Genomic DNA, 14425 nt, shown 5'->3' with positions numbered 1-14425 from the left:
ATTACATATGTAAGTTAATGGTTTTACAATATTCATGATAACCTTTTGAACCAATATCATGTTGATATCATGGCAGTCAGTGGAGCACTTACTTTTACACTTCCGCACAATGTTTGTCACTTCCTGCTCATTTGTAGCTGAGAGGAAGAATGACGAAGAATTCTGTTCAATAGTTGATTTTGTAACTCCATTGTCTGGGATATCAACAGCCAATTTAGGACCAACATTTACAAAAAAACTATTGAACTTGTTTACTACATTACTCATATTATAATCTTCACAGTTTTCATCAATAAAGTAATCAGGATATGTCAACTTAGAATATCCTTGTTTTATTAGACTATTCAAAACATCCCAAGTTCTTTTTATATTATTTTTGTTTTCATATAGTTTTTTTTTGATAATATAACCGTTTGCTTGTTCTTATAATATCAGTTAATTTATTTTTGTACTTCTTGTATCGTTGTTCGACTTCTTTTGTTTTTATTTTGATGAAAAGTTTGTAGAGATTGTTTTTCTTTTTACAGGCATTGATTATCCCTTTTGTGATCCAAGGGCTATTTTTATTTTTTCCTTTTATAAAATATTCTTTTACGGGGCAATGTTTATTATGCAGGAAAGTAAAGATGTCTAAAAAATTACAATAAGCACTGTCCACATTAGGTTCTCTGTATACTGAAGTCCAATCCTGAACTGCTAAACTATTGTTTAGGGCACAGATTGTTTCCTCAGTTGTTATTCGTTTAGAGATTTTTGCCATAGTGTCTTTGGTTTTCTTGAGATGACAGTCATATAAAGTAAAAACAGGTAAATGGTCAGTGATATCACATATAAATAGGCCACTGGTGACTTGATTTCCCATAATGTTTGTAAAAATGTTGTCAATGATTGTGGCACTATGTGTTGTTATTCTGCTTGGTTTGGTTATGGTTGGATATAGAGACAAGCTGTACATTGTGTCAATGAAGTCATCAACATGATTTTGCTTGGTTGAGTTTAACAAATCAATGTTAAAATCACCACAGATAAATATGTTTTTTTGGTTCACAGAGGAAAATAGTTTACCCATCCACTCATTGAAAGTTTCTATGCTTGAACCAGGTGCCCGATATACACAGCTCATGAAGATATTTGTCTTTTTGTCATTTAGGATTTCCACTGTTAAACATTCAAATAATCCATCGACTGCTATGGTCATGTTTGTTAAAACTTTAAATGTAACAGATTTATGAATGTACAATGAGACCACTCCTCCTATTTTATTTATTCTGTTTATGTATGTTAATTCATAGTCATTCAGACTAAAATCAATACCTTTATCACTGTTGAACCAGGTTTCAGTGACTGCAATAATGGTAAATGGATGACTAAATTCTTTCAAGTAATCCTTGATAGCCTCAAAGTTAGTGTACATGCTTCGACTATTGAAATGTATTATAGATAGACTATCTGATTTTACACTGTTTTTATATTGTCGCGGGTAAAATAATTATAGTTTTTAACAATCGCAGAGAAAAAATTATTATCAGGGTCTATGTCCATATCAGTCTCTGTTGTGGTGTGCTCTTGATACTCACACATGTCCAGTTCTTTTTGTTGATGTTGGAGGATCTTCTGTAAAATGTCCATATTAATACTTGGTGTGGTCTGTGTTCTTGGTGTGGGTAGCATTGAGATGATGTAAAAGTCACAAGCTACATTGATACCAAGTACTGCATCAATGTCAATACTTATCAAGATCTTCCATTTTCCTTATCACCAAGACTTTTGCTTCCTCCGGCGTCCCATTTAGTTTGATGAAGATCTTACAGTTCGTTACCCAGGTTTGTTGAATCTTGCTTTGCCTTTTAAGTTGTCGTGCGACCCTTGCAATGTCAGCATTTTTCTTGGTCAAGTGTTCATTGATGAAAACATCTGTTCCTTTGAGTTTGCGTCCTTGCCTTAATAGTGCGATCTTCTTCTTTCTGTTTGCGAATCTCATGATGACAGCGGGTGGTCTCTGGTTCCTCATGGGCAGTGGGTGACAAGCCTCGATGTGCTCCAGGTCCATCTCTATCCCCCTGCTTTGGAGATAGAATCTTTAATGCAACATTTCTGCAACATTTTGACCAAAACACCACCATTACAAGTTATGTAGACCACAAGAAAGTGTTTCTGATGTAGTTTAAAAATCATAATATGACCCCTTTAAGGGGGAACTGCACTGGGTTTGGAATTTTTTCTATCATTCACAATCTCTATGTAAGACAATAACTTTTCTTTTGTCTTTTCTTTTCTTTATTCATTCTAACTCATGAATATACACTAGTAAAAGTCAGCTAATAAAACCATCCAAAAGGCTCCATCAATGTTTTATATACACACTGTAATGTAGTAACAGGCACAGTATAATTACAATATTTTGCTCATTTTAAGCATACGACGGCGTATTAATTTCACAGATGCATCACAACGTTCACTTTTCCCTTCAACAACAACAACTAATAATCATGACAGACTTCATGAGATACAACAAAAACGACTTTGGGACAAATGATGATCCAGAACATTATATTTTTGAGCCTGAATATAAGGAGGATGTTTTAGAATCTGAGTGATAAGCAGATCCAGCAAGTAGGAGTATTTGATAAGTGCTAAAAATACAAACTACAAACATAATAAAAAAATATTTTACTGTACAATGTCTGCTCTCAGTGGGATGCCAACTGATGGGATGTTTATATCTTCCCATTTAGATGAATAATTATTCATAATCCTCACGCAGGTTTAAAAAAAGGTTAGGGAAAACAAGCATCTTATCGTGTCATTCTCACCATCTCCGGGTCTAAGTTGAATGTCAAAGTTGACCAACTTTTTGATATACATCCACAACCTGCTGCTCACTGCTCCCCTCACCTCCCAGGGGGTGGAACAAGGGGATGTGTCAAATGCAGAGGGTAATTTCACCACACCTTGTGTGCGTGTGACAATCAGTGGTACTTTACCTTTTTTTGTACATTTAGCAGCTGCGGGAGAGATGAGAGGCAATAGGCGCAACAACAGTAATTGTACCATGATGACTGCAAAGATGGTAACAGTCCTTTTTGGAGCATGGCGGTCAACATCAAAGCTCCTTTCTTCCTGAGATTTTTCACAAATGTATGCATTATTACAGGAAAATAATGTCTCAAACTGCAGTTAGTTGAACTATCTTTATCGCCCATCCTCTGTATGTCTCCGGCCAAAGTCATATGTAAATGTCCAATGTTTCGTTTCGGTTATGTCGACAACCGCTTGTGTACACCTGAGGAATGTCGACTTAAAGGCCTACTGAAATGATTTTTTTTTATTTAAACGGGGATAGCAGATCCATTCAATGTGTCATACTTGATCATTTTGCGATATTGCCATATTTTTGCTGAGAGGATTTAGTAGAGAACATCGACGATAAAGTTGCAACTTTTGGTCGCTGATAAAAAAAAGCCTTGCCTGTACCGGAAGTAGCGTGACGTCACATGTTGAAAGGCTCCTCACATTTCCCCATTGTTTACAATGCAGCGAGAGCGATTCGGACCGAGAAAGCGACGGTTACCCCATTAATTTGAGTGAGGATGAAAGATTCGTGGATGAGGAACGTGAGAGTGAAGGACTAGAGTGCAGTGCAGGACGTATCTTTTTTCGCTCTGACCGTAACTTAGGTACAAGCTGGCTCATTGGATTCCACACTCTCTCCTTTTTCTATTGTGGATCACGGATTTGTATTTTAAACCACCTCGGATACTATATCCTCTTGAAAATGAGAGTCGAGAACGCGAAATGGACATTCACAGTGACTTTTATCCCCACGACAATACATCGGCGAAGCTCTTTAGCTACGGAGCTAACGTGATAGCATCGGGCTTAAATGCAGATAGAAACAAAATAAATAAACCCCTGACTGGAAGGATAGACAGAAAATCAACAATACTATTAAACCATGGACATGTAACTACACGGTTAATGCTTTCCAGGCTGGCGAAGCTTAACAATGCTGTTGCTAACGACGCCATTGAAGCTAACTTAACAACGGGACTTCACAGAGCTATGCTAAAAGCATTAGCTATCCACCTACGCCAGCCCTCATCTGCTCATCAACACCCGTGCTCACCTGCGTTCCAGCGATCGACGGCGCGACGAAGGACTTCACCCGATCATAGATGCGGTCGGCGGCCCGGAGACGGAGGAAGTCAAGGTGAGGTCGGCGGCTAGCGCGTCTGCTATCCATCTCAAAGTCCTCCTGGTTGTGTTGCTGTAGTCCGCCGTTAATACACCGATCCCACCTACAACTTTCTTCTTTGCAGTCTTCATTGTTCATTAAACAAATTGCAAAAGATTCACCAACACAGATGTCCAGAATACTGTGGAATTTTGAGATGAAAACAGAGCTTTTTGTATTGGATTCAATCCGTTTCAACGATTGACGTCACGCGCATACGTCAGCATACATAGACGTTTTCAACCGGAAGTTTCGCAGTAAATTTAAAATTGCACTTTATAAGTTAACCCGGCCGTATTGGCATGTGTTGCAATGTTAAGATTTCATCATTGATATATAAACTATCAGACTGCGTGGTCGGTAGTAGTGGGTTTCAGTAGGCCTTTAAACACGGGTTGCTACTTTTGCTTAAATTATAGTCCTTTCAGGGAAGAAGGTTAAACTGACAAAATGACCAACTGCTGCCTTTGTGAGACGCCATATTTAAAAGTGTGCATCTGTTGTTAGTTGTGTATCAGGGCATGAACATGACTGTCTGCTACCCCAGCGTGGGACAAGATGGCATTCAGAATGAGGGCAATGCCGTGGCCATCATTGGAGCTGCAATCATGTACTGCTGTGTTCTCTTTGCATGGTAAGTGATCTGTGCACCTGCTACAAACCATTACTATCAAATCATACTACAGTACATCACGGGTGCACCTCTTTTGCACCTGGCACCAGTTTAATGTAGGCATTATTCTTGCATGTGGCAGATAAATAAAAATATAACTCACTATAAAGCTGAATTACTGGCAGCCCTGGCGTTTTTGCCTTTACTAATTTTTACGAGCTCGTGGGCTTATTCTTTGGCTAATGTTTCTGATGCATTAAACGAGCATAGAGCAATAGAATACAATAAAACTAGATGTACTTGCCGTTAGTTCCAATGGATTTCTATTTCTATGGATTTGTATTTCTATTCTAAAAGTTCATATTTTGTGCTATATTTCATACATAGATACACTTATGTATGCTTTTTTGGTGCAATTCTACATGCATAAAGACATCTATTATCGGTAATAACTTGTGCTATAAGGCAATAATAGCAGCACTTTAACTTACTAGGCCAAGGGAGATGTGTATTGTGTACCTTCAGCCCACTTATTATATGCAACAATTTAGCACACTTGTACTTTAGCACTTCTCCATGTACCTTAACTACTATGGGGACATTGTTCCTGAGCTGGCCTGAGCTGAGGTCATGCAGCAACCTACTTCTTTATATTGGTCTCCATTTTATTGTATTGTTATTATTATATCTGAGTCTGTATTGTACTGCTTATGTTGGTGCTGGGGGGGGGGGGGGGGGGGGGTTTCTCATAGTCATTCACATTGACGTCCCACTGGGGTGAGTTTTCCTTGCCCGTATGTGGGCTCTGTACCGAGGATATCGTTGTGGCTTGTGCAGCCCTTTGAGACACTTGTGATTTAGGGCTATATAAATAAAGATTGATTGATGTGTATTAAAACACTTGCAAACTTGACAGCGCACGCAAAGCGGATCGACTAAGCTCGGGCGCAAAGGATTTCATCTTTTAAGTGAACAAAATAGTGACTGAAATCCATTTAGCGTGTATGTCTTCATGAGTATGCAGAATTTATGCTTATTATTAGAATGCCCACAACACCGTGAGGGGGAGATGCAAATATAATCATTGAGCACTCGCAATGTGATTCTACGACACTGAAACTGTTTTGCAGCCGCTGTTTTGCGACTATATTTAGCACGTTGGGTGTGCAAACTGGCGCAGTATTACGCACAAATGGCTGAGGAGCGGTCAGGAGGAAGCGATCGTTGCAATGACAATGGAGAGAAAGAATAGTTTGTGCTCGTGTCGACAATCGATACATTTCTGTCAGAAATAAAAATATTAGACATATCATTTGTCCAGAAAGTCCATGTTTTAGCTGAGAAATGACATAAGGCCTGATTTAGAGACATAACAACGATGGTGCCTGCTGGCGTTTTTTTTAAAGGCATTACTTTTTCTTTTTTTTTAAACACAACTATTATTGCATGATAATATTAACACATCTCCTATATGAAAAAAAAATATTGCAACTTTCTTGCTTCTGGATCCTTTTAGTGCACCATCTCAGTTATTGTTGGTGTTGTGCCGGAAGCACGGGTCGAGCATATTGCAGAAAAAATGTCAAAGGTCGATGGATGTACATTAAATGAATGTCTTCATGGTGACAGCTGGTAGTACATGCCAAAATCTCATTTAAATAGGATAGTCTGCACCAGTTTTGCACCTGTTATCAGTTGTAAACACTTTGCCTGATTCACTAAAATTCACACACAATCTGATTCATCAACACTCATCACCATTGTGGGAGCACTATTTTGCCTTTTTTTTTAGCACGTGTCAGAAGAACGTGCAAACTGACAGTTCCACACACGGCTGCAGAATCAGTGCTTGCGCTGCACATACAGACAATGAACAGATACATCTCCGTCAACGTCATTTTACAATTCTATAGCTGCTAAAGGATTTAAGGGCTTATTAAAACAGATTCAATTAATGCTTTTTGGTGTCATTTAATGTTTTATTTCACATAAAATATATATTACATGCAAAAAACTTCTTTAAGTATGCATTTCTTAAGCCTTAAGTTGAGCAGTAGTGAGTGCCGCCTCTCTACAATGAGAGCACCTCGAGCTGTAAAAAAAGAAAGAAAAATTATTTCAATATAGATGCACTGCACAACTGCTTCTAAAATGCCCATAAAAAGTGGTAAATGTCTCCGGCATGTTTGAAAACATAGCAAAGCGCCACAGGTAGGAGCATGATAACGTGAATGTGCAGTAAATGGGAGCGTCTCCATGGTGAGGCCCCGTATAGTACACGCAAAATCATCTGCACCACTTTTCAATTGTACATGCAGTGTTAGTAGATCACACGCAACAAGGCCACTAATAGTACACACTATTTTTAGATTGTACTGTTTAGCGCATGGTGTTTGGATCTTAGTAAATCTTTATACTGGAGATCACCCGCAACACACCCACTAATATGGGCAATTTTATAGTTTGCACATGCTATTTAGCACTTGTTGTTTGGAATATTAGTATATAAAGCCCAATAAATACAATGTACAATTATTCTGTACATTAGAGTACCCTATTTCAGAAAGAGGAAACTCATGTTTCCACATTATGTTTCCACAGCAATGAAGCCTCCTACCTTGCTGAGGTATTTGGTCCCTTTTGGATGATCAAGGTTTACCGCTATGAGTTCCAGAAAGCCACCTGCTGTTTCTGCTGCCCTGAGGAGGAAGAAGGTTTGTTCTTTAATTAGGACTACTTTCCACACGGTGAAAACAGATCTCTGTGCAGCCGGTTCGTAGGAAAAGCTGATGTTTTGCTCACATCAGAAGATAGTAGTAATCCTAATGTGCAATATTGTTTGCTTAAACTCATTCTTATGAAGTAGTGCACACGTTGTAATCATTCCATAGGAGTATTTTTTTAAATATTTGCAATATTTTTGCAAGTATTGGTGTGAATCTTGTCCAATGTCTGACATAACCTTCTGTAATGTAACCAGTGCGAATGTGCGATAGCACACTGTGTAAACCGCACTGTCGAACGCCTCAAGAGCAGTGCTGGACAATAAGTTCACAGCCTGTGTCTCAATCAGTGGTGCAGGTCTGGACCATGCAAGGTGGTCACTCTTCTTACTGGTGAAGACTTCCATGATGATAGTTTTATTTGTCTTTGAGCTAGAACTTTATAAATAACTATATGTGTTTTAATTTTCCTGAGGGAACTCTCCTAAAGAAATCAATAAAGTACTATCTATCTATCTATCTATCTATCTATCTATCTATCTATCTATCTATCTATCTATCTATCTATCTATCTATCTATCTATCTATCTATCTATCTATCTATCTATCTATCTATCTATCTATCTATCTATCTATCTATCTATCTATCTATGTGTGAACCATAATCTGCATCTGAGTCAATAACCATTAAATGTGTATTTGCAAATGTATGTAAACGTATGTAAATGTATCACTCAAGTGGGACCATGTGAAAGGTCAAGATACACAACAACTAAGCCATGGGCTGTGTCACAAATCAAATGCTTCCATCAGTACACTTCAATATGTACAGCATGCTTTTATACGGTATATACAGTATGATGTGGATGTCGTGAGTTCTGACCCCAGGATGCAGAGACAGCAGGCAAAGTGCAGGTGAAATGCATTTATTAACAACTATAAAGAAACAGTGCAGCAAGGAAGTGCACGGGAAGCATAGGGAAAACTGTAACTGTTTAGGTACAAAGCAAAAAATACAAAATAAGTCAAGCAATGACCCAGCCACATCCAGAAGCAACCAGGAACAAGTATGTCCTGATTGTCAATCAGGGACAGGTGAAGAAGCCAGCACCTATACACGAAAGGTAGTGGCAAAAGGATGCAAACAGGAAATGCCAACAAAAATAAGAACGTTGGACAGGAAATTGAACAAAATACATTAAACTAATAATTGTCATGAGAGATCATGACAGTATATTTTGTATACTGCATACTCAGTTTCGTTGACAGCGCAGTTTGGTCTTAAAGCGATTGCTGTGGTCACTCACCCACATCACAATCCTCATCCTTCTTTTCTCCTTTTTAATGGTGAATTGCAACCACTCAAGTTTGTCCCTCCCTATTTCGCTACGTAGCCAAGAAGGAGACGATTGAGGGTGGTAAGTGTCCATCACAGTAACGCAAGGCGCAGCTACTGGCGGTTACTGCATGTTGTGGTAGGTCTTAGTGTGAATGCTCCTAAGCGCTGGAGAAGTTACGTGTTGAATAAGGAATTGTACGAATTGTGACACAGCCCAATGTTTCTTACAGGCCTCTCTTTCTCTGCTTTGTGACTTTCCGTTTGGCTTATTTTCATCTTCTTGTCAGTTGAGGAAGAGTTTGTGGTTGACGACGACAACAACAAAGGGTGTCAGAAGGTCATTCACAACGAGACCCAGAGGGTCGCTTACAGCTACTTCTTCTTCCATTTTGTCTTCTTCCTGGCCTCACTATACGTCATGATGACCCTCACCAACTGGTTCAGGTTAGTCAACAGCAGCGATGCCGCTTAAGTCTGCTTAAATCGACCGAGCCCCGGCCAGTTATGTTCGACGTCAAATGTGAGACCCAACAAAAGAGTTATAATCTATGAAAAATGTGTCCGTTATTGTGTTGTAATATTGTTACGTCATCATTATCACTAAGCAGGGTGAAGGTTAACAACAGTCTTATTACACAGCATCACACTTACTTCCTGGGCAGTGGAAAAAACAATCGTCAAAATAAAAGCACGACAACTAACAAAGAGCACCAAAATATATATTTTGTATTACCTTACCGCCATGTATTACTGTATGTAATCACAGTTTTTCTATCTGTTATTGTACCAACTGGTAATTAAAGCTGAAGCACATTTGCAAGTAGCAATGATGTTAACAGAGCAGATTTGACTATGAAAAGCATTAGTTCCAAGACAGCCCTTGGAATTATTGACATTACCGCGATTAGAGTCCCAAAAGTTGTTTGCTAACAATCGCAGGAAGTCAACAAGTCAGATTATGTGTTACATCATTTATGTTGCTTGAAGGACAGCAGAAACAAAGACGGTAGAGAGAAAGTCTAAAGCAGGGGTGTCAAACTAATTTTCACCAAGGGCCACATCGCAGTTATGGCCGCTTTCAGAGGGCCACATTTTAGAAATTAATTTACATTATGCATGTGGGTAATAACCTGTGATTAATCATGATTAATCGAAATGCATACGAATTTGATTATTACATTTGTTTTGTATAACTTGCTTTAAAATCATAAATGGTAAATGTAAACGGGTTGTACGTTTGTACTTGTATAGCACTTTTCTACCTTCAAGATACTCAAAGCGCGTTGACACTATTTCCACATTCACCCATTCACACACACCTTCACACAGTGATGGTGGGAGCTGCCATGCAAGGCGCTAACCACGACCCATCAGGAGCAAGGGTGCAGTGTCTTTCTCAAGGACACAACAGACGTGACTAGATTGGTAGAAGCTGGGGATCGAACCAGGAAACCTCAGCTTGCTGGCACAGCCACTCTCCCAGCAGCGCCACACCGTCCCAAATAAATAAATACAGGTGACAAGCAGATATTTAACTATTTGTTTTTATCTCACAAAAATAGTTTTGCAATACAGTATATAATAATATAATTGGCATGATCAAATAATATTAAAGTTTAAATTATGCATTTTTTTTCTGTCAAAATTGAAAGAACGAATGCATTTACTAAAAAAAAAAAAGTATTTTATTGAAACCCATTTTTTCCAGGCTTTCGAGGGCCACAGAAAATGATGTGGCGGGCCAGAACTGGCCCCCGGGCCTTGAGTTTGACACCTGTGGTCTAGAGTCATTTTTATCCGAAATTGTCATCAAAACATGTCAAGTCTTTTGTCACACACGTCCGGTTGGGGGCTTCACGATAATAACGTTATGCTTCACATCCGGTCTAACCAACAAAACAACGAAAAATCGTCTTGATGTCATGCTGTAATTGGGGCCTTGAGTATTGGCCGATACTTATATTGATCCATATGATATCAGCACGAACACGGTATAAAACGAGGGTGTCCAAATTTTTTCCACAATATTCGGCATGCAGAAAAATGATGTCATAAGTTGAAAATGATAATGTTTGCTTTTTAATAGGTCTTCATTATCCCTGACGGGGCAATTTGTTTATTTTGGGTGTTGTAAAATTGTTCATTGTGTTACTTTATATTTTTCTACCTTTGTTTTACTTCTAAATACACATTTTAAATATGTTTCTATGTTTATCTTACTGAATTTTCTTTGTTGTTTACGCAGTTTGTTAATGAAAAATGGAAACGATTTCAATTAGTTTTTTAGTAAAACGCTTTAAAACTGGCAGGTTAAAAAAATATGAAAATTGGTAATATTAATCAAGATTGGATCGTGATGTTTCTTTTTGCCATATCGCCAAGCCCCAGTCAATACATGCAAATGAATTAATGCAGCAGCTCTCTTAGATAAGGGTAGTAAATATCTGATAAAAACACAAGAAACCAAAACAATTGGAGCAAAACCATGGCATATTTTTAAGAATTCTTTATGATCAGTCATTCTTATTATGTATTTGGCTAAAGTCACCAGTAAATATGAGTATATTTTATGTTTACGTTCAGTCACATTGGCAACGGTTTTCACTGTCTATACAGATCTGTTTCTGTGTTCAGTTTTTCTTATCCTCTTCTTTCTAACATCCATCCATCCATCAGGGATCAATATTAGGACCTAAATTATTCAATCTCTATATAAATGACATTTGTAAAGTTACAAAAGATTTAAAGTTAGTATTATTTGCGGATGATACAACAGCGTTTTGTTCAGGAGAGAACACACAGGAGATAATACAAATAATAACAGAAGAAATTAACAAACTAAAAAGATGGTTTGACAAAAACAGACTATCGTTGAATCTTAGTAAAACTAAAATAATGCTATTTGGTAATAGTAGAAGAGAAAGTCAAACACAAATACAAATAGACGGAATAGAAATTGAAAGAGTAAATGAAACCAAATTTCTAGGTATAATGATTGATGATAAATTGAACTGGAAATCTCACGTAAAAAATATACAACATAAAGTTGCAAGAAACACGTCAATAATGAATAAAGCAAAACATGTTCTAGACCAAAAATCCCTTCATATTCTCTACTGCTCACTAGTGTTACCATATCTGAGCTACTGTGTAGAAATATGGGGAAATAATTACAAAAGTACACTTCATTCATTAACGGTGTTACAAAAAAGATCAGTTAGAATAATACATAATGTTGGATATAGAGAACATACAAACCCTTTATTTATTGAATCAAAGATACTGAAATTCCACGACATAGTGAATTTGCAAACAGCTAAAATTATGCACAAAGCAAACTATAACCTGCTACCCAAGAATATACAACAATTCTTCTCAACAAAAGAGGAGAAATATAATCTTAGAGAAAAATGTAATTTAAAACATTTGTACGCACGTACAATACTTAAGACCTTCAGTATATCAGTATGTGGAATTAAATTATGGAATGGATTAAGCAAAGCAATCAAACAATGTACTAATATGATCCACTTCAAGAAACTCTTCAAACTCAAAGTGTTTACAAAGTACAAAGAAGAAGAACCATGACAAACATTTTCAATTTATTTCATCCATTCATTCATTCATTCTTAAAGTAATCTTACTTATCTCATCATATGAAATATGACTTACTTCACCAATTATTATTATTAAATTCTTACTATTATTTATTTATTTATTTTTATTGTGATTACATATGGAGTTTATTGTGAAAAAATTGAGAACAGGAAGTGAATAAAAAAAGTTTCAGCAACTGTTATGTAAAGAAAAGGGGTAGGATTAAATAAGCTCTGCTTCTTCCTACTCCTTTTCGAACATGTTGAAAAGAGAAACTGGAAATTGTGATGTATCATGTTGTATGCTTGCATGTTCGAAATAAACTCAAACTCAACTCAACTCAACTCAACTCAACTCCATTTTCCACCGCTTGTCCCATTCGGGGTCGCGGGGGGTGCTGGAGCCTATCTCAGCTGCATTCTGGGGGAAGGCGGGGTACACCCTGGACAAGTCGCCACCTCCTCACAGGGCCAACACAGATAGACAGACAACATTCACACTCACACTCACACACTAGGGCCAATTTAGTGTTGCCAATCAACCTATCCCCAGTGCATGTCTGACATTTATAATTTACATAGATCAGGGGTGTCAAACTCATTTTAGATGGGGGGGCACATTGAGAAAAATCTACTCCCAAGTGGGCCGGACTGGTAAAATCACGGCACGATAACTTAAAAATAAGGACAACTTCTGATTGTTTTCTATGTTTAAAAATAGAACAAGCATATTCTGAAAATGTTCAAATCATAATGTTTTTTTTTTTTTTACACTTACATGTTTCCATGTAAGTGATAACGTTCATTAGTCAACTCATTGGTGTTAATTTTCAATCTATCAAGATACAAAAATAATATAAAAATCTGACTACAGGATGTTATTTATGTAGTTTGATAATTTTCCTCGACTGGTGCACTAACATCATGTGGTTTATTTTTTTTTACATACAGTATGTAGCATCATCTACAAAGATACAAATAATTGCTATTACGACATCTAGTGGACACATTTAGAACAGCAGTTTCTTTCATTCAAAAATGTTGGCTCATTGTTATACTTAACAAACTCATCCCGCGGGCCGGATAAAAGCGGATCAGTTTGACGCCCCTGACATAGATCAATAAATGTGTCTCATAAAGTAGAGTAGATAGGAGCACAGCGCCTTCAGGACCGAGTGGGCGTGGCTGGAAGTGTCTCCATTGCTGCTTTTCATTTCACACATGAATTCCTAATGAACGCCGAAAAAAACTACCATTTTCTCTTCGAGCTATGATTTTACAAGTGTTTTCTTTTTCCAGCTACGAGTCAGCAGTGCTGGAGACCACCTTCACCCACGGCAGCTGGTCTACTTTCTGGGTGAAGATGTCGTCGTGCTGGGCTTGTGTGATCCTCTACCTTTGGCTGCTGCTGGGCCCTTTGTGCAGCTGTCAAAACCAGCCCAGACCTCGACGCTCGCGCATTAAACGCCGCTCGCCGTCCTCCCGTCACGTCAATGTCAGCGTCTGACCAGAGAAGGGAGGAAGGTCACATGTCTTTCTTTACCCTACCGAGGACATTTTTTCCATGGATGGAAGCCACGTGGGTGAAGGGTGAAAGACTCACATCGCAGTGAGATGCTCTGATGTTTTCTTGAAGACTGTATGACTTGCCAAAGTGATGAGATGAACTGTACGGTGATGGAAATACAGCAAATCAGTGGACACTTTTTTTTACTTTCTTATAATAACTAAAAAAAAGCATCTAGCTGTTAGAAGTGGACTTAAAAAATATATTTTTTGGATGTGTCACGAAGTCATGTCCTGCTTGTTGTTAGTGATAACATGTTATTAACCATAATTGTGATGTTTACTTAGACCAAGGGTGTCCAAAGTGCATTTGTGGCCTGTTGCTACTATTTGATTGGCCCTCAATAAATAAAA

At 37.9% G+C, this 14425-nt stretch overlaps 1 protein-coding gene across 1 annotated transcript in view; it reads left to right on the top strand.

Moving 5' to 3' along the window:
• serinc4 (serine incorporator 4) overlaps window positions 1-14425 on the top strand; it is an 85630-nt gene that overhangs the window by 68817 nt on the left and 2388 nt on the right. The window contains exons 8-11 of the mRNA XM_062030494.1: window positions 4742-4868; window positions 7449-7561; window positions 9197-9353; window positions 13805-14425. The exon at window positions 13805-14425 is cut by the window's right edge and continues 2388 nt beyond it. Of these exons, the coding sequence (XP_061886478.1) occupies window positions 4742-4868; window positions 7449-7561; window positions 9197-9353; window positions 13805-14012 (605 nt within the window). The 3' untranslated portion in view covers window positions 14013-14425. The remainder of the gene's footprint in view (window positions 1-4741; window positions 4869-7448; window positions 7562-9196; window positions 9354-13804) is intronic.

Source organism: Entelurus aequoreus, linkage group LG02 (genome assembly GCF_033978785.1).
Source record: "Entelurus aequoreus isolate RoL-2023_Sb linkage group LG02, RoL_Eaeq_v1.1, whole genome shotgun sequence".
Lineage (NCBI taxonomy): Eukaryota > Metazoa > Chordata > Actinopteri > Syngnathiformes > Syngnathidae > Entelurus > Entelurus aequoreus.
This window is presented reverse-complemented; position numbering and strand designations above follow the sequence as displayed.